Raw genomic sequence first — 21,167 nt, 5'->3', positions numbered from 1 at the left:
CTCCTCCTCTCCTCCCCCCATCTCCCCCTCCCCCCTTGTTTTTTCCCCTCCCATGTCCCATACCTGGAGCGTAGAGAGATGAATGTAATGTTGCTTAAATTTGAAAATCAATAAAATCTTTGATTAAAAAAAAAAAAGATACCTTTTTAATAGTACAATTTTAAAAGGGTCTGGCAAATGTTTTCCCTCCAATCCCTTTTCAAGTCCCAGTTTGGGATCTCAACTTAGTGTTATGATGGGGGCTCCTTTCGAGCCATTACACTCCTGCCCTTTGAGGTTACTCTCTCTAAAAAAAAAAAACATCTTTTTAGTAGCAATTACATCTGCCCGAAGGGTGGGTGAGCTACAGGCTTTATCCTGCAAGCCTTCTTACACTATCTTTTATAAATATAAAGTGGTACTGAAAGTGAAGCCCACTTTTCTCCCCAAAATTGTGTCTGAGTTTCATCGAACCCAAAAGATAACGTTACCATATTTGTACCCTCCTCCACATCCTGGGAAGGAAGAGGAAAGGCTTCACAGGCTTGACCCTAAACGTGCACTGAGCTTTTACATATCCAGAATAACAAAGGTAGGACAGGATGACCAATTATTCGTGGGCTATTCGGGTCACAAATTGGGTATGGCTATTACCAAACAAACTCTATCCAGATAGATTATATTAGCAATATTGGAATGCTACAAACTGGTGGGAAAAGATCCTGTGTAGCGCCTACGAACTCATTCGACCAGGGTCATGGTAACTTCTGCTTTACAGAGGGGAGTACCAATAAGGGATATATGTGCAGCTGCCAAATGGTTGTCTGTACACACCTTCATTATACATTATAGTTTAGACTCTTCAGGTCAGGAGACTGCATTTGGCCAAGCAGTGTTGCATTCCGTGCACACACCCATGAAATCTATTAATGTCATACAAAATTCTGACTCCCTCCTCCAAATTCTTTAAACTGCTTTGGGAGTGTATCAAATATGATGAATACGCGGGAGGACACAATCCATTCGAAGAACAAGTTACTTACCCCTGGTACCTTCTTTCGACTGGATGTTCTTATCGCCCCTCCCAACCTACCCTGCAGTAAAATTTCCCTTGCGGTTGCAGCCTACGCTCTCTTGTGAGGAGTAACCGTCGGGCACAAGATAAATCCTTGACTCGTAAAAACGGAACTGAAGCCAACGAGCGCTGCTCGTGCTACATATACCTTTTGGTGACGTCGAGACGGAGGCCTCTGACGGGCATGGACGCACTGTGCCCCCTGCTAAAATGTTGTTTTCCGAAGCAGCAACTCTGGATATTGGAATATCAAAGATAAGAAATACGTGGGAGGAACATCCAGTCGAAAACCTTACCAGGGGTAAGTAACTTGTTCATCTCCATTTTCCTTTTCTCTAGCCAGAGCGATAATGAGCTCTTGCCTGGATGATCTCCCCCCTAGAGGTAACCAGAGATTTCAAGGCAGTTTTTTTTTTTCCTGAAATGCAGTGTGAATCAAACATCCCCTCATGCTTAAGCTAACTTCTTGTGTGCACTGGGCCACAAAGCCCTCGTTCAGTGCCCCCAATATACCAATAAAACACTCCACTACCTGTTCTGAGCTGGCCTCATTCTCTAGAATTCCATCCATTTCCAGAGTGTTCCCTGCCAAAATACCTAAATGCAAACCAGACTCCCGGATTCTCTCCCAATGTATTCTTCTTTTTGAGACGGCTCCCGCTTAACATGATGGGCCGTCAAGCGGTCCTTCCTCACCAACTAGCCTCTTCAGTTTCAGAGCTATGGGATTGTGGTTACTGCTGAGATCCACCACTACTTCAAAACCAGCAATGTTTTCCAACCGGTTCAGAGATGGGCAAAAATAATCGGTTGTAGAAGAACCCAAATGGTTATGGAAAGTCCAGTTTCCCGGGATATCCGGTGCAATGTGACCATTTACAGATTGCATAGCCCCCTTTTGTTAGCCATGCGCTAAACTGGAGTGCCTTCACACACACACACCCGAGAGTCCTTCATTAGAGGTTTCGGTATGTTCAGAGACGGATCCTCCAGAAGTCTCCCTGTAATCCTGAGCCCATTCTGAGATTGAAATCGCCACCCCATACAAACCCCATACACTCCCTTCCTTAGATAATCATCTAAAAAATCCTTGAGTTTCCCCAACTGGTTCACCTCTGCCTCATGCAGGCTGTTATAAAAATGTATTATAGCAACTGGGGCTCCCTTAGGGGGTAATAATAGCATCTGCTAAAAGTCCACCTTCCTCTCTACAACCTTAATCCTACAGCTCAATGAGGCCTTGATCAGAACGGTCATTCCCCCATAACATCTGCCGCTAGACTTTTTCCTGGCTGGTATCCCATACGATGCATATCCATCTAAAAGCGGGATGTCCCAAGCCCAAGTTTCTTGTAAAAGAATTATTTCATGGGACTTGAGAAATTCAATAGTATCCACCTTTTCCAATCCCCCCCCTCAAATACAGCGATGTTCCATGACAAGACCCCCAACACCATCGATACCTCCCCTAACCCCACTGAGCCTTCTCTTATGTCTGTGCAGATACCCCCTCTCCCCACCTCAGGCTCTGCCAGGGGCTGCTGTGTGGCTGACTTTCAATCCATCTCATCTATAGAGGAGAAAGGATCAAACCGATTAGAGGTCCTTATTCCAAGATCGGCGTCCTCCCTACCTTTCGTAGACACCCGACCAATGCTTGTGCCCTTTTGAATCAGAGTTGTCCTGAAGATAAGGATTTGGTTTAATAACTCCAGAACGGGCCACCTACCCTCTTCATACCCCCCCCCCCTCTTCCTTGCTATCGCCCCTTGGCAATTTTCTCGGAAGGCGAATAGAAAAAGTACATTGAGACCTGCCTACCATCAAGTCTGGAGCCATTTGGCTTTCGACCACTAGATGGGTTCGAGTTTACTAGATGACTAACAATTTGGGTCTCTGAGAAGGATACTATAATGCAGTCCCTATCCACCGGTTTTCGGTGTGGGCCTACCCTTCTAGCCATCAAATCAAGGCTATGATCAATGCTTGGGCCCATCAAATTAGTATTGATCCAATGGACTGCCTTGTTCATCACTGAGCTAGTGGATTTGTAGCCATCCTTTGGCAGTCCTGTTACACCCATAATTACTCTCTTTAATGGGGCTGCCACCGGGGGCAGGTTTAGAACACTCCTCTCCCTACATTCCTTAGTCCCCCCCGGAACCCCCAAGAACCCTCATCACCCATGGGTAATCAATTATTTAGTCCTGCAGTGGTCTTATTAGTTTCTCTGTGTTCAAATTTGTTACATTACAATGTAGTGTACCTTCTGCTTGCCCCCACGCCCCAATTCCACCCTCCTCTTCCCCCTCACCCCTCTCGAAACTCTGCAACGCTATTGTCACAGGACCTCCTTGCCCAATGCACTGGCCCTGTCCAAACTGATTTCCTCCACTTTCTTCTTTAGATCCCTGACAGAATCATCCAAGAAGGCAAGAGTATTTATAACCCCACTCTTAAAAGGTTTGAGTAGCTCTAAGATTAAGTTTTTACTTGGCACCTCTCCATATGGATTGCCTCAAGTCCTTTATCCTGAAAGGCTCATTTCCAGGTGTCTAGAAGCTTATATAATGGCTTAACCTTCCCATCCAGTAAGGCTTCCATCCAAGTCTTAACATCCTCTGCCGAGGTGGACACATAAGAGTCCCCAAATGCTGCTGCGACCACTCCCTCCCCCCTCCCCCCGCACCCTCATTCCCCATAGGCACTACCACAAATCCCCCCTGCTCCCCAACCTCACCTTTCCCATCCACGTCCTCCCGTGCACCAACTTCCAGTACTTCATCAGCTTGAGCAATCGAAGGGCTCGCCATAACAGGGGTTCCAAGCCTTTTGCTGTTCCTTCCCATTTTCCAATTATATTCCCCCGGGCATACATTTCCAGATTTCGGGCCAACCCAATGCCACTCTCCGTGAAATCCTCAATACCAGAGGAAGATTCCCAAATAGCCTTCACGGTGACCTGTATAAGGTCTTCAATTTTCCCTGCCATATCTTTTAGATATAGGTCCAGGGAAAGTTGCAAGGCTGGCAGCTTGGTACTCAAAGCTGGCTTGAATTTTGTAGACTGCTTCTGTTTCTTGGCACTAAGGGCCAACTTCCTGTGTCCGCCCTCATCCCTTGCCTTTCTTTTAACCATATTTGCCAATTAAAAACAAGAAAAACATATTACCACAAAAGTGCTGTAATCGTGCAATGAAGTACTCTAAAATGTAAAAGATTACATATCACCCTGTCAAAAACAAAACGGTTCCAAGATTAAAGGAGGAAAACAAAAAGAGCCAAACGGAACGCTTTGAGGCAGCGTGCGCTACTTCAAATTGCAGCTCAAATGTCCCCAGTATTCCAATATCCAATGTTCAATGATCAAAGTTCTAAGGATAAAAAAAAAAGTCTGCCAACATCGGCTGCGGTCAAACCCGAGCTGAAGTAAAGCAGGCCAAGCCAGGAATGCCCAACGGCTCAAGGAGCACCCTTAGTCCGTCTCTCATCCACCCCCCCACCCGACATATCTGCAAAGACAAGCACTCGTTGCAGATATTCCGACCCACAAGGGAAACCAAGCGAGAGCACCAACCGAAGTAAAAAGCAGTTTGTGGTTTACTCAATCCAACTGGAGTGGCCACAAAATCCTTGGAGACACAATACCAGTACAAACACGCAACCCGAGGAAGGGGCCCGCCAAGGCTGCAGGGAGCGCACAAACTGCCCTGCTTAAATATTTGTTCGCAGTGCACAGGCAGAATTATCCAAAGTACTTAGGATTTGTTGGTGAACAACTTAATACGCTCCACCAATAACCACTTCTTCCTCACTTCCTCTCTGCGCCAGACTGGAAGCTTTATGCTGGTGGCTTGCAATGCAGGTTTGGAGCTCCTCCTACACCAAAGAACACGCAGACAAAAGGCTTCTCCACCAATAACCACTGCTGCCCCACTTCCTCACCACGCTCCGTGCTGGATTGGAAGCTTTATGCTAGTGGCCTACAATGCAGGTTTGGGGCTCCTGCTCCACCACAGTAGACAGAGAAAAGGCTTCTGGCACACTCCCTCTCCGCGCCACGGTCGGTGCCGGATTGGAAGCTTTATGCTGGTGGCTTGCAATGCAGGTTTTGGGGCACCTCCTCCACCACAGAAGACACAGACAAATGGCTTCTCCACCAATAACCACTTCTGCCCCACTTCCTCCCCACCATTCTTTAAGAACAAGTTCTCTGGCCATCCGCACCCAATTCCCTGATACGACAAACATACCCCCCTTTACTCCCATTGAGACCAACATCCTCCCGCAATGCATTGCCTCTAAGGTCACTTCCACTCTCTATCAAGCCCTTAACTCCTTCAGGGCTCCTCAGCTCGAAGGGCTCAAAGAGAAGTGGGAAAGGGATATAGGTCACCTGGAACCAGAAGACTTGGTTGAGGCATTAATGTCCCCTAGAGAAATTGGCATAGAATCTAAACTCAGGCTAATACAATTGAGAATCCTTCACCGCTCATACCATTCAGGCACGGCCATGGCCAGATTGGGGGGGATTGGAAGAAGAGACGTGCCTTGGATGCAAAACGGAACCTGCCACCTTCTACCATATGATATGGGACTGCCGGGTGATACAGGTCTTCTAGGAGAGCTGTATTAACATGATCTCAGCTGCCCTGGCAACACCGATCCCTAGGGATCCCAAAATGGTACTCTTAGGCATCAGGGGTGAAGTTGACCTCTCAAAATATGAAAAAATGTTTCTCGCGATAGCATTGGGGGCAAGCAAAAGACTAATCGCGGCAATTTGGGGCTCTGCTGACCCACTGTCTCTGAACCGCTGGAGTAATGAGCTGGACAGATGCGTTGCCTCGGAACGCCGGATCTATAACGCACGGGGCTGCCCCCGCAAATTCGAAAAAATATGGGTTAAATGGCTTGATGCTCACTGAAATCCATTAATGAAAGTAGATCTGTACCGCTGTTAACATTGGTTACCGAACTTGTCCCACAAATGTCATACGGTTCTTGGCCCAGCAGGGCTCTTCTTGTTTGTGATACTGCCATACTGCCTTGACCTGAGGTATGCCTATGATTCACGTTTGTCTTGTTGTGTTATTTAAACTCAATAAACAGAGTTCTAAAAAAAGAACAAGTTCTCTGTAGTGTCTAATTACTGGAGCCTGGCTAGCCCACCTCTTTCCTTATTTGGTCCAAGTGCACACCTGCATTTTAAGCCTTTTCTGAGAATGTTCCCTTACTCTGGTCTGCTGTCCCCGAGGGTGTTCCCACCACAAGCGCGTTGAGACCATATTAATGGGAAAAGGCTCTGTATAAATGAATAGTACTTGCATGGCACCACACCTGCACCGTAAAGCGCAGCTTGATGCTCTTGGAGCTTTTAGATATCTATTATAGGCCAGAGTCGTCCCCTTAATGTGCTCCAAAAGCCCTTGTGGTTATAGAGCTTTATCTGCCAAGTGTAAGATGAGCTTTCTAAACCCGCGAGGACCAATTTCCTGTGTCCATGAACCTTGGGCCCATGTAGTCGACCGATGAGACCTGGTTGATAATTCCCTCGACCTGAATTACTAGCTGTACATACTTGCTTCTGTGTGGCCTAAATACCATGAACTTTGTTTTAGAGCAGTTCAGCGTCAATCCGTGGCCATCGCAAAAGTTTGAAAATAAATTCGATCGGTGAACATCAGTACGGGGAACTTATCCTGACCCAGAAAAGGTGCATCAGTCTTTGCAGATACCAATAGCTCAATAGCCCCATGGATATATAGGGACAAAGTTTAGGTGCCTGCAAACACTGGATTACCACTTTTTGTACATCAAAAGCTGCAGTTGTGGCTCTCCTATACTCCATTTTACAACTGCTGTGTTCTATGTTTAAAGTAACATTATTACATTGAGAAGGGAGGATGGACTGTTGATGCCGTCTAGCTTTTCCCATAGTTTATAATGGGCTAAAATGTTGCATTGTAGAGCATACTTTTAACACAAAAATGGTTAAATAGCCAAACAGTTGCAATTGGTGCTGGCGGGGCACAGGGGGCAGGCATGACATTTTTTAACTGGACATCTATGATAGATGTCCAGTAAAAAGATACCATCCCTGTCCCCTAGGCCCTACTGGGCCTAACACAATCAACATGATTATGTGTGTATACAAGGCGCTGCACATTCATACAGCTATCATTCACACGAGCATCCATCGCCATACAATCACTCATAACATAAGCATACACGCATCCATACACATGTTTAAATAAAAACAATGAACATAAATGTACCTTCTGCATTGGCCTGCGTGTGGGTGCTGAAACGCCCTGTTCCAGGCTGCTCTGTCCGTATGTGCGAGTAGGCGCAGGAGCTCCCCCTCGGACATACAGACATGCACTGCCCCAGCCAGCATTTCCAATGAGCTATGCAATGCTGGCGAATCAAAACGCTGCAGCACTTGCATGGCTCAGTGAGCATATGCGGCTGGGGAACTAAACTGAACTGTCAAAGGGAAACAGTGTTTCCTTTTGACAGCTCAGCCAGCCCAGGAGCACTCCATCAGCTGGAAAAAGCAGCTGAGGGAGTGCTCACGGTTTCACTGGGCTTGCTCCTTAGTTCTTCCATATGGGTGAGGGGCCACTGGGTGGGCTCCCCCTCGCCATTATGGATGAGCCGCCAGGCTCGGACTGGCCTATAGGGCAATGCCTGTACCAAAAACCTAAAATGCTGATGTGGGCCAGTCAAAATGGGCCACCAATTTGGCCAATGTGGACCAGTTTGATGAGTTACTTAACTATGCAGTTAGTAATTTTGACCATTGTTGCTGAATATATCACTATTTACTTACATTTTAACACCAAGAACCCCCTCGGGTACTATTGAAACAGTAGGCCTCATTACAACCCTGGCGGTAGCTGTGTGGCACGGCTGCCGCCGGAGTTGCATACGGGTCCAGCACCCGCGAATGGGTAATTACCGGGTCATGCTGAGTTGGGCGGGCCTGATAATTGCCCTTTCGCGGGTGCCAGTACGGGTAGATCCCCATTCGAGCCCCATAGGGCTCAATGGGAATGGGGAGCTCTGATGCACCGGCACTGTTAATAATGGTGCCAGTACACCCAACGAGCTGTGCTCGTGGGTGCCACACTGCCTGCCAGGTCAGACCTGGCGGGCTGTCAGGCACCCGCAAGCACAACTCGTACTATGACGGTACAGTAGCAACGTACTATGTGGCTAAAGGAATGAATATCCATTTACACTTGCGGGCCACTTTTTCATTGTTGTCTGAGACAGTTTCATGCTTCAGCCCGACCATGTGAGCCACCTCTGCCCATTTCTTCCAATCTAAAAAAAAAAAAAAACTTTTTATTTTTTATATTTCATGTTGAGCTCTCAGGGCACCCCAGGGATGCACCCGAAGACCCCTGGGTGGTTGCGACCCACAGTTTGAATACCGCTGCTCTACATGTATTAATTTCCCTGTCACCAGTATTCCTGAAGAGTAAACGCCCTCGTTTGCTGAATGGCTAAGCTTTAGAGTCATCAGCCTCTCGTGTGACTGAAAACTTTCACCTTTGATAAATTCACCACATTTCTTGTCACAGGTGGAACGCTTTCGCATTCATTAAATAAATACTGGTTCTGTCACTGGCCTTTCTCGTGTGACTGAACACTTTCACCTTTGATAAATGCATAGCATTTCGGACCAACGGTATCCCCTGAGGAGAATCGCTTTCCCATTTGCTAAATAAACTTCCTGGTTCTGTCACCAGTCTCTATTGTGACTGAACCATTTCACCTTAGGTAAGTGCAGATCTATCTGACCCCAGGAATCCCCTGAGAAGGACAAACTACAAAGGGAGGTATTAACACGGACCCCCAAGGGCGTTGGCTTGCTGAAAACCCAGAAATATACCACCAGACCTAATGTGAAGCGAGTTTCAGGAGGGCAAAAAGCTTGCGGGCACTACTCCAGTGAGCAAGCTTAAGGGCGCCAAATGGGGACTTCCTGCTCGCGGGGCCCCCTACTCCTCATCCAACTGCGTGAACTGACCAGGAGACGTCAGTTTGGAATGGTGGCTAAATCGCCCAAGCAATTTTCAAAACAAACCACAGCCCGCTGGTAAACTACGCGGTCACATGCGGGGGCCGGGTGTCCTCGATGAACTTCACTTCTCTCCTACCTAGACGGCCCTGGCTGCCGTCTCAGCCAAGTGCTGACTGTCACTGTGCTGGCTCTCTCCCTCTTGACCCTAGGAGACCTGGGGGGAAAGGGAGGCAGAGCAGCCAGCCGTATAACAGTGCTTTGTTAAATTGTTTTAAAAGAACTGGTCTGGTAAGACTGGGTCGATTGAAACTAAGGGGTTCCCTACGGCTCACTCAACCGCCCTACGTTCTCTCTCCACCCTAGTCCAGGCATCTCTAACCTCAGGAATGTCCCCAGTCTCTTAAAGCATGGTGACCACTATTGTTTAGGTCCTTTCTAATCCTGGAGGAAAACCTAAAGATTGTGGCCTTCTCCATCTAGCTCCCTCAGGGAATTATGAAATGCTCTTCTCAGTTTTGTCAGCAGACTGATTTCACTGGGGTTTCTCCACTTTTCTCTTCCCCTGAAATAGTCCCGGTCTCTTTCTCCCTCTACTTTGATCTCCACTCTCCTCACTCTGAGATTTTCCTACTCTCACCCTCTTGTCTCTAGCTCCAATCTCCTTTTCTCTGCATGTCTTCTCCCCTCTCCCAATCTATTCTCTCTACACTCCTTGCTCTCCTTTGCTTTTCCCCTCTCCCTCCTTTTACTCTCAATCACCTATCTACACCTCTGTCTTCTGATCTTCTCCCACTCTCGCCACCCATCTCACAATTCCCTCCCTTTTTCTTCACAGTATCCTCACCACTTCCCCCACTATTGCATTGTGCTCTCTCCGCATCCTCCTAACACACACTGTCACAATCACTCTCACTAATTCCCCTACACTTTATTTCCCCCTCCCTCTCCATTGTTCACTCTTTTCAAATCCCCCCCACTTCACTAGATTTAACTGGTACCACTCTATCACACATGCAACACCTTACCTGCAGTCTCACAATGCACGGCACAGTAACCTCAGCACTTTGCTCCACTGTCCACCCTCCGCCTAGTCTCTTGGATCCACAACTGTGCCACCTTATCTCACCCAAACCCCTTTCAATCTCCTCTGTGCTGGCTGGGCTTTTGTAGTCCACCCTACCGCCTTCAAACACACCCCTGGCTCCCTTTGGACTCTCTGGTCACATGCTATACCAGGCCATTCACTGGCTAAGCTATAACTCTGGGGTTTGGGACTTCACCTGGTTTCTTTAAAACAGATTTTTGTCTGCATCCTTTCAATCTCCATTGGCAGGGTGGCAGCCATGTGCTCGGCCTGCTTGTATTCCTTGTGGCTTTCTCCACGAGTTCTTCAGTTTCCCATTCGGATTGAAGAAGGATTTATGTCTCTCCTTTACTCACCATTTCATTCGCTGTTGCCCCTCTATTCCCCTGGGGCCTACTTGAAGTTGGTAGGTTGGGTATTGGTCTAATTTCTGATTCTAGTCTGGGTTTTCTTAGCAGCGCCCAGGTGTATTTGTGACAAAGACAAAAAAAAGAACTCTGTCCAGAAGAGAGACTGACATGTGTTGTGCAAGGGACAGTGGTACCAGCAGTCATATACAGCGCACGCTCTGGGAGGGTTAGGGACTTGGATCCCCTTGACCAGGTCAAGATCCTGACCCGGTCACATAAGTATTACTTTAGTTTCTTTCTTGAAGAGTTTGTTTTCACGTTGTTTCTTTTATTGTAGTGACACAGACTCTGATACCTCATCTTCATCCTCCCCTGCTACTACTTCTACCACAACTGCCTCGTCTGTGTCTTTGACAGCGCTGCTATTGGATGGCGATGAAGACGATGACTTAACGGGAAGAGATGGCAAGGGCTTTCCTGTAACACCAAAAGAAGTTTTGCATCTTAATGTAAGTGAATGATTCTAGTGTTCAAACCTGTTTTACCATGATGCCTTTTTATTTATATGGATAACTTTACAATCATTGTATTAATTGGCAGTTTCCTCCAAAGGGCCATTGGTGTAGTTCATTATGTTCGATAGCACTGTTGAAACTTAAATCTTTTGTTGTAAATGATTGTGTCCGTGGATTACCCCTTCAGCATCTTGATTTATTTACCACCTATATGCAATGTACATGGACATTTTTTTTAGTAAAGCACAGTTGTAGATTCAATTTTTTTCTGAATGCTAACCACGCCAATGCACACCTTCTTGCTTGTAACTGTAGTTATATTATTATTATTTATTGGCATTTTTAAAATGCCCAAAGTCTGCTTCAGAGCTCAGGATTTATTGACCAGTAGCATGGATTTTCTTTTAAGGCAGTCCGTAGTATGGAGGTGGAAGGGGAATGGAGTAACAAGATTGGATTGTGTTGAAAAATCTAATGTTTTTAAATTGGTCTTCAGGAATCCTTGAATGAATCTCTGGTGGTCTCTGGTTTTTAGCTTGGAAGGTAGGGTCTTCAAGTCTTTTCTCAGCTTGGATAAGAAAATTACAGTAGCCCAATCTTTTTCGTGAAATTGGGTACTTGAAGGAGCCGCGAGTTAGAAGAGCAAAGGGTTCTAGCAGGATATAATTTCTCATTTGGTTTTTGAAGTATAAGGGCGGTAAGCAATGAATATCATGTTGAAATTCTAGTTTTTATACAGGCCCTTCCAATCAGAAGGCCCACCTCTGATAAGCACACAACTTCTCCAGCCCACTACTCCCCATTATCATCCCAATTGCAGTATAAAAGGAGGGAGAACCAGAAGGGGGTGTGTTAGGAGTGAAATGAATGGAGAGGTAGGTGGAGGGGTAGGTAAGCGAAGATGGAGGGAGAGAAAATTAAGTGATTGGTGAAACCTCTAGACTGGAAGAAGAGTAGGCGAAGGAGAGATGTGTTATTGAGACTATAAAGCACACTGCTTCTGTTTTTATGGTCTATAGAGATGGCCTTGGAGGACAAGACTGGGGTTTCAAGTGACCGGATGTTAAAGGCGAGGAAATGGTAGACAGCAAGCAACCTAAAAGTGGAATGATCAACACCACACAAGCATCACAATGAGTCCTTTAAGAGAATAATGTGGGACGTGGTGAATTTATTTTGAAAAACATAGGCTGTGAAGGTGGTATCCCGGGATAGTAGTAGCCACAGAAAGGCAGACGCACTCTGGCCCTGGGGGTGGCTATTTCCGGGAGGACCATGTAGGGGAGGACACACACCAGAGAGGCAGGAAAGTACTAGATCAAAACAATACTTCAGCTGTAATTCTTAATGATGCCCATGTGCCTTTGTAGCATGTCCACATAGCCTATTGTAATATGGATGGAGATCTCCCAGGTTTTCTTGGCCAACAATCGTATTTACCTTTCCCCCTTCTATGATACTGAGACAAGGAAGAGGGATGGAATAATGAGGATGACCAGAAGCAGTAAGCTAACGCCACTTTCTAGTAAACTGCTAAGCAATGCAAGGGAATTTAAAATGGACACAGCAATACAAGACCAAGACTGCAGTTCAATCCAGTCTGTTCTGATGCTGGTTGGGACTGTAGCAGACGATGCTGAGACTGGCGAGAATGGCGTGCAGAGAAACCAAGCCAAGAGAAGTTCACTGCACGATTCCCATAGGCAGCTGGAGCAGACAGAAACCGAGGAAGGCAAAGCTGGTACAAAGCGGCTAACGTGATGCACTCCCAGTCAGCAGATCAAAAGGGAAGAAGACTGAAAGATGCAAGGAACACCAAAGCCGCCAGTGAAGACAGGTAAGCCCAGAGATGGTGAATGGGGTACTGGGGTGCTTCAGGGTGAATACTGTGTACCTTTGGCAGCGCGAGAGAGCTCAATTACAGAAATTGGAGGAATTAATGCAAACAGTGTTAAGAAAGAGGTAGTGACCCCAATACTTGAAAAGAGGAGTTAATACATATACGAACATTGTTAAGAAAGGGCTGGTGAGCCAATGCTTGAGAAGAGGAATTGATACAAATACGAACTTTGCTAAGAAAAGGATGGTGACTCAATAATGGAGAAACATTATTTCCTGGATGAAAGAAAGAGTAAACTGAGAACAGTAAAGTCCTGGCAGGATAGTGAACCAAGCAAACAGTAAGTATGGTACTCGCACCCATGAGACAATAGAAAAAGCCCTGACAAGGAAGTGAACCAGACCATGTGCAAGTCTGTGACCTGCACTCAAGAACCAAGGTTGTGATACGCTGACAGGAGAGTAAACCAGGGGTAAGAAAAAACAAGCAAATTCAGGAGTAAAGCCAACGCCCTGAAATTGTGGAACAGTCCTAACCAATACAAAAGGTAAGAATCATACCTCTTTTAAGGATAAGTGATAGTCACAATACCTTGGTAGTATCGTATACAAGGGATAGGAACAGGATTTAGAAAGCTCAGAGGCCAAAACCCATCCTTGATATTGTGGAACATAAGTCAATGGAAAAGGGAAGAACCCTACCCTTTTAAGGCTAATTGAGACTCAAAGTGAGAGACACTGAATATTCAAAAGAACTGTGTTTAAAGGAGAGTCAAGGAAAGAATCAGGCCCATTGAGTAAACTTGACAGGTGTTAAAGTATTGAATGGTGAAAATGGAAGTAGCAAAAAGGAAAGAGTTATTTTCCTTAAAACTGTGGAAGCATAGAAGTGGAGAAACTCAAGGAACATGACCTTTTTCTGGAAATACCAGATAGACCGTGGAAGACCAGAAGAAACCTCCGAGAAGGGAGGACCCCTTCCTCTAGTGGAATTTTAGTCCTTTTCTTTTCTGTACCTTTGAACTTTGTGTTTGGGACTTTGAAAGAAAGCTACACATAGCTTACAGAAATCCTTTTTTCACGTTATATTGAGTTTTGTATGCAAGGGCCAGTTTAGGGTTTTGGACGCACGATGGTGGACGCTCTTCTATTTAAAATCCTGACACAGATGTTCATTAATTTTTTTGAGGCAGGGGAAACCCCTCATAGAGCTAGGGAAAGGCAGGATTTCCACAACCCCTTTAATATTTTGACAATAAAAGCCATATGTCAAACTGAAACTGGTTAGTGGGTCTGAGTCTTACTCTCGATTCCTTACAAGTTTGTATTTGTTGCTATATTGTTTTATTAGTAGTAAAATAGGAATACTGTGACGGTTTGGTCTGGGACCGCCCCCCCCATGCTTGATTGCTGTTTTGGTGTGTCTCTTATGCGCTTCCCTTTGCCTCATTTGGCCACTAGGGGTTATACATATAACGGGTGTAAATGGATGATAACCTGCATTTTTAGCTTCTTATGGTGCTACGGGGACTATGTAAAGAAATTAGACTGTATAAAATAGGCCAGAAACTCATTCTATTGTTTAGATGGCGACCCAATGGAAATTGCTTTCATAGAGCGTTAAGGGGGCCAACACCCCATAGAAGGAGGATAGACTGTTGCACATTAAAATGAAAGGGGTTGCAGTTTTATTTCTGCAAGAAACCCATCTTTTTGAACAAAAGAAAGTTTTTATAGCCTTGGGACGAATAAAGAGAAACCTCAAGCTATTTAGGACAGAGTTCCTGGAGACCGCTATCCTCTTTAGGAAAGATTACGCTTTTGCGTTAAACCGATAATGTATATAGCTTCTGCTGCCACATTGGTACCGCTAATGCTAGAGCACTGCTTATGCTCCTAATGCAGAACAATGTTCTGTTTTTGATCAGATTGACGAGTTATGGGGGCTCTTCAGGAGAATGCATAATAGTAGGAGGAAAATAAATATTGGTGTTGGATAAGAAAATGGATGGACCAGCAAATGGGACAACTGCAGGTTGAGGGTAGATCTTGACAGTTGCTTACCTCTGACAGGGTCCCGGAACTTAATAGACCCTCAGGGGTCTCTTAGTCCAGTGGTACCTCAGATTCAGCCTTCCCTTCAGGTTGCACAGCCGATTCTGCCGCTAAACCCCTGCACAGCACCACTCCCCCCCCCCAACCACTCTCACCTGACCACCACCACATCCTCCGGCTCCTCCACCACAGCCGTCTCCTCAGCCAGTTTAGGCAGCTACGGCTCTTAAGTAGCAGCCGAGGGACCCTGTTCTCAGACACCAGCTCCACTCTGAGATTCTTAAGAGAAGGAGTTATCTCTGTCTAAAGTCGCTATGCAGTCTGACATATCTCCTTGATGTTAGGATTATGATGGCAGAGGATGGTGTATCCTCCTCATCCTCTACAAGGCATTCCATGATTGCATGGCAGTGTTAGTGGTGTTCCTTGTTGAAAAGGAGTGGTTTTGGCAGAAATCTTATCTCTAAGGTTGACTAGTTGGTCTGACATTCCTCTGCAGAAGGAAATGTTAGAAGTGGCAAAGAAATTGTGGGTGAAACCACATTCTGTAAATAAGTCTTTAGATGCCAGGTTCAGACAGCTAAAGGATGAGACTATCCTGTTGTTTTCCCACCCACAGCCACATTCATTGGTGGTAATTATAATAATTGTTCTTTTATAATGCGCTTAATACCAGAGACCAGGTTAAAAGTGCAAGTCCGAGATTTAAACCTGTGTTGCTATGCATTGTCTTGCTTCCAAGACAAACGCGTTGCTCCTCGGCTATCCTCCCAGCCTAGCGAAACAGTTTATCTAAACATTGGCTTACACCTCATGCAGGCTTATGCTGATCCGTTGTTGGCAGCTGCCAGTCAAAAGCTGTGAAGGGAAATCTGAGACATCCTCCCATACTTGCCAATAGAGCAATGAGCAGCGTTCAAAGCTGAGTTGGCAGATACAAAAGTTATCACCCAGGGCATGCTAGAAGCATCAGTATCACACATAGACACACCAAGCAGAGGGATGTGTCAGGTCGGATAGGAGACATTCAGCTTGGATGCTTGCCACCAACTTTACGTCTGATGTACAAGACAGAATTTTAGTTTTTACTTTTGAAGGTACAAGCTTTTCCAGTCCTCCCCTGATGCGGAATTGAAGAAGAAAAAAAGCACTCAGATGGCTGTTACTGGCAATATTATTGAACCCTGTGACCACGGGTTTCTCATAAGGACAAGTCAGATCAGTGGCCTCTCATTTGGCATCTTCAAGGGCTTCCTGGAAAGGAGGGCCAAGCATTGCTAGTGTTCCCCTAGCACGCATCACAGGAAGCAGTTGCACAGCTACAAATGTTTTTTTCTCGCTCCTTTCTCTGCCTCACAAGCCGAGTAAAAGAAAATCAATAAGGCTGGCATCTGGGTCCACGATACCACAGTAAGGGGGTAGACTTCAGGACCTGTGGCTACTATCCATCATTTCAATGGTTTTTTGACTCCCACTCCCTCAAACCCTGCTCCCACCCCTACTTCAGATTGGCTCTCAAGCACTCCACAAGTAGGTACTAAAGCTTTTCAGGATCAAGCGGAAGAGACAATTCCCCAGGCCATCAGGGGTCAAGGATTCTACTTTCGGATCTTCAGATCCACAAGAAAAACCAGTCGGCCCGCAATTATTCCTGGACTTATCAAACCTCAATCTTTCCCTTCCAGTGGAAAAATTCAAGATGGTGATGCCAGCTCACAGTGCCAAGGCACTCTGCAGGGGAGACTGGATGTGCTCCTTGGACCAAGGGCGCATATCTACATGTCTCCATATTCCAACCGCAAAGGCTGATGTTGCAGTTCGATGGGCCATCATTTTCACTAGAAGGTCCTACCTTTTTGGCCTGGACTCGCCTCCAGAAATATTTACAAAGGTCATGAATGCAATGGCATTCCTACTCGGGCAGGAAGGACATCACATATATCCCTATTTGGCGGACTGGCAAATCAGCTCCAGTTCCCCAGAGAAAGTGACAATTTTCAATCAGAAGCAAGTGGAGGTTTGACTCAATCTAGGATGTACGATAAACCTGAAGAAGTTGGAACTTTTTCCTTCTCAGAATTTGGTGTTCCTGGGTTTAAGGTGGGACACTCTTTCCAAGATGTTTCCTACGCAGGAGAGATTCAGCAACATTGTAGCAGCAGCCAGACACTTTCTCTCCAAGCTCCTTTGAATAGGTGTTATAATTTTCCACGTATCTTGACCAGAAAGGGTGCAGGTCGATGCTTGCAGTACATACCTGCAAGCTATCGGAACTCTGATTTTACTCTTCTATTCAGCAAACCCATCAGTGCCTGGCGAGAATGGATACTAGCTGCCAATATGGAAGCCTAGGAATCACAAAACAAAACCCCACCAGCAGGAATGCACGGTCATGTGGTCAGGACAAAGGCTGCAGGAGTGTAGTAGCCTTCCAAAGGCAGGTGGCGTGAGATAATTGGCAAAGCAGAAACTTGGGCCACGCCATCAGTGTTCTGGTAGTATTACTGCTTTGATCCAGTGCCAGATCAGACACTGCATTTGGACAAGCAGTGTTGAAAAATCTGTTTGATAACGGGTTGTAAAGAGATGGGGTTTGATTCTCCTAAGAGTTATTTTTTTTGGTATTCTTTATTTCCTTGATGGGGAGGCGTAATGCCCTGAACACTAATTTCCTTCCTAGAGTCCTAGATTTGTTCCAAATACTGCCCATCAGGATACCAGAACAGATGTTTGAGGAAGCAGTCAATTGGGCCAAGGATCCCCTTGTATTTCTCCACCTAAGGAACATGTCTCTCCGGCCTATCAAGTTTTCAGGCTCACTATCCTTTATATCTGTTGGAAGTGGGCAAACCTTTCCCTTCATCTGTATACGCGATCTCCTCCCTCTGATCTACCCGGCTCAAGTTCCTCTAAGTAATCCTACCTTCCACATTTTTCCACAGGAAGTCTAGTCATTCCCATTCCCTCGAAGCTGTAATGTCATGCAATGAAGCAGTAATCTTATCCATCCGGTATATTTCTTTAGCCTTGTTCCCCGACTCCCTTTTGGTTGGCATGCGTTCCCTTTTCCATCCAATTACCAAAACGTCATTGGCCACCAGCAGCAGGAAGTGTATCATATGTGAAAGACTTCCACCCACTCCCCGGCACTTGCGCGATCTCAACCTGGCCTAGTGGGATCGTTGTCTTTATCTTCCATGCGTTTCCCCTCCCAGGCCTCGTCGCGCCTTGAAACACTTGTGTGTAGGCGCGTTATAAATGCCATTTCAGATCATATAATATCTTATCTTCCAACCTAAACAGCAGCAATACTCTGGCCAGTTGTTTTGCGAATCCTTCCACTCCCCTGATGCATCCCAACACCACCTTCCAAAAACACTGCGCCTCATCACAGGACCCCCACATGTGCCAGTAAGAGGCTCTCTGACCACAGCCCTGCCACCACTGTGTGTCCTCAGCCAGGAACATTCAAGATAGCCTCACCAGATCGTACTGCCCTCTATATAACCGCTTAATCCCATGCATCTTATATTTATTTTGATTGCTTAAAGCACAGACCTAGCTTGTGAGCAACAGCGCTCGGTAGAGTGTGGGAAGCCAGCATTTGGGCTGACATCTTTTAACAGTAGCACAGTACTGTGGGGTCTGTGCGTCGGTGTGTGCGTCCATTGGAATTAGTCCATGGTTAGGTATTGTTGAAAGAGCCTAGTTTTGAGAGATTTGCAAAATTAGAGAATTGTGGCGGCATTCCGAGCCAACACCAGGCTCTAGTTCAGAGGGTGGGTGCATGACAAGAGGAGGATTGTTTGTGTGCCCTCTTTTTGTGGACGATTTGCGATTCAAGCCAGTAGGTAGATTTGCTATGTGAGGAGCGTGTGCCACCAGATATGTGGCGCTTAGCTGCTAGGTATGCTGCTGTGCTACCTGCGACTACTTGGTAGATTGTACATCCTGTCTTGAACAGTATCCTGGCTTGGAATGGAAGCATAGGATTGTGCTAATTCTGACACATTTCTGTGCTGCCGTAAGAAGACGTGCTGCAGCGTGGTGGACTGCTTTTAGGGGAGCCAAGTGAGCAGCTGGGTGCCCTGTCGGCAGAGCATTTCCACCATTCATATTGTGCCAGACCACAAGTGCCTGCACTATGGTCCAGAAATCCCCCCTGGCTGGATGAAGGATTTAATTTTTCTCAAAGGGTAGAGCTTCTGAGCCAGGTTATTTGGGCCTTTTTGTTTGTGTTTCTGGATGAACAGGCTGCTGTCATTGGTGAAGCCCATATTGATATGCAATCAACGTCTTGTGGACTCCCCTGCACATTGGCCCCAACAATGCTTCATCAATATCCCTACCCTTGTCCCTTTCCCATTTAGATCTGCGGTTTTCCGTACTGTTTCCCCTCGCCTTCCCCAAAATTCCATAAAAAGAGCAGAGATTAGACATATTTACTACGCTACATGTGTCCAAGACGGATTCGAGAATAGTCCATTCCCGCTGTACCTTGTCCTTCCATTTCGCTGGCATCTCAGCTCCTTTCAGTTGTAAGTAATGAAACGCAGAGAGTTTACTCATCCCCAATGCCATCTCCAACTCCTGTAACAAAATATATTTCCCCTTAACCCACAGTTGTGCCACTCTTTACAAACCTGCTTCGTACAACTCCTGAAATCACAGCTGGTCAGACAACTCATCTCTCACTGGTGGCACCCATAGATGGCTCAAAGGAGATAGCCATGACGTAACACCTTTTATCCCCGGACACTGTCTCCAAATGTCCCTTAGCACTGCCAAGGTCCTTTGTTCTCAGACCTGTCTTTTCTCCCTTGGAGAGCATATGCATTCTCCTGCTGTAACCGGTCTCAACATCAAATTCTCTTGGAAAACCTGTTGCTTTTGAGAGTCTATCCTCAAGTGAAGTAGAAATACCCTCATCTGTGCCGCCCTATAATACCCAGATCTGGGAGACAAACGCCTCCCTGTTCCTTAGGCAATATTCATTTGGTATAAGCCACCCTCTGCGTTTTCCCCAGCCATCGAAAACCTAGCTTCTTCTCTTTGCCTCCTTAAACATCTGTTCAGGTATCCTGATTGGCAGCATTTGTAAAAGGAAGGAAGTTCATGTTCAGGGCATTAAGCCTCCCCATCAAGCAAATAGACTCTCAAGAAAATAGTTGCAAGCCAAACCGTCTAGAAACATTCCCATTTACTGTCGCCCACGCAACCGTGGCTGCATCAATTGCCCTTATCCCATACTTCTCCAGAACAGCATACATAAACTCTCACCCCACTCTATTGAACATCTCTGCATCTAAGGCCAATACGACTGGGTGTCCCCTCTTCCCTTTTGCCCAATTTGTAACATTGTCTTATGCAGCATATTCTTCGCCCTGGTATGAATCCCACCGGATACTAGTGAACCATTAACAACATGACCCGTTTGAATGTTGTAACGTCCTCATGAAAATGTCGGCCTGTACAATGCACACATTTTTGTGTCCTTCCTTGTATTAGGGAGAACTGCAATCAACACTTGACTGAATGTGGGGGGCGGGGGGTATGTTAGGGAGAATTCTCTTATAAGGCTAATTCCTCAAACCTAGTGAGTCCACCAGCAGCTTTGCTGGATTTTTTTTTCTCCTGCTAAGAGTGAGACTCTTTCCTTCCCACTCTTAGGCATGATTTGAGGTATGTCTTTGACTTGTATGGGGCTATGGGGTCTTTTACTCCATAGGGTATCATCTGTTTTGGTATATGTGTTACACAGTACCCTCAGTGCTGTAACACAGGGGTGTCATAGTGACCCCCAAACATAGACTCCATACCCTGGACTGATTACTGTCTCCCAGGGCATGTAAAGTCACCATTTGGCTTTATTAGTCCAAAATTGTGAACCGAACCAGTACAAAGCATCATATTGTGGAAGTACTGGAAGGGGTTAATTAGATTACCCCTGGGTCTGTTTCCAAGGGGGCACTGCCCAGTCCCCCCTTGTCGAGTTTCTGGCTGGTGGCAGTGGTTACCACACAAAATATTCCACCGGGATTTTCCCTTTCATTTTAAACACACCACTTTTTTGGTGTATTGTAAAGATACCGCCGGTTTATTTAATTAATATAAAATCACCGGTTGGGTCTTTTTGCCAGAACTCTTTCGCAAAATGGCGTACATGTCCGTCACTGTAACTCCAACCAAGGTCGGGCCCTTTGTTCCACTTTTTGGCGGGCTTCTCCACAGAAGC

The 21,167-nt window shown here is 46.1% G+C and overlaps 1 protein-coding gene across 3 annotated transcripts in view; it reads left to right on the top strand.

Moving 5' to 3' along the window:
- The window catches only part of NAF1 (nuclear assembly factor 1 ribonucleoprotein), a 732,295-nt gene that overhangs the window by 133,266 nt on the left and 577,862 nt on the right, over window positions 1-21,167 (top strand). For all 3 annotated transcript variants that reach the window (XM_069631362.1, XM_069631363.1, XM_069631364.1), the window contains exon 3: window positions 10,861-11,032. In XM_069631362.1, the coding sequence (XP_069487463.1) occupies window positions 10,861-11,032 (172 nt within the window). The remainder of the gene's footprint in view (window positions 1-10,860; window positions 11,033-21,167) is intronic.

The sequence above is a fragment of the Ambystoma mexicanum genome, chromosome 6q, assembly GCF_040938575.1.
Source record: "Ambystoma mexicanum isolate Mex_15411 chromosome 6q, UKY_AmexF1_1, whole genome shotgun sequence".
Taxonomy (NCBI): Eukaryota; Metazoa; Chordata; class Amphibia; order Caudata; family Ambystomatidae; genus Ambystoma; species Ambystoma mexicanum.
This window is presented reverse-complemented; position numbering and strand designations above follow the sequence as displayed.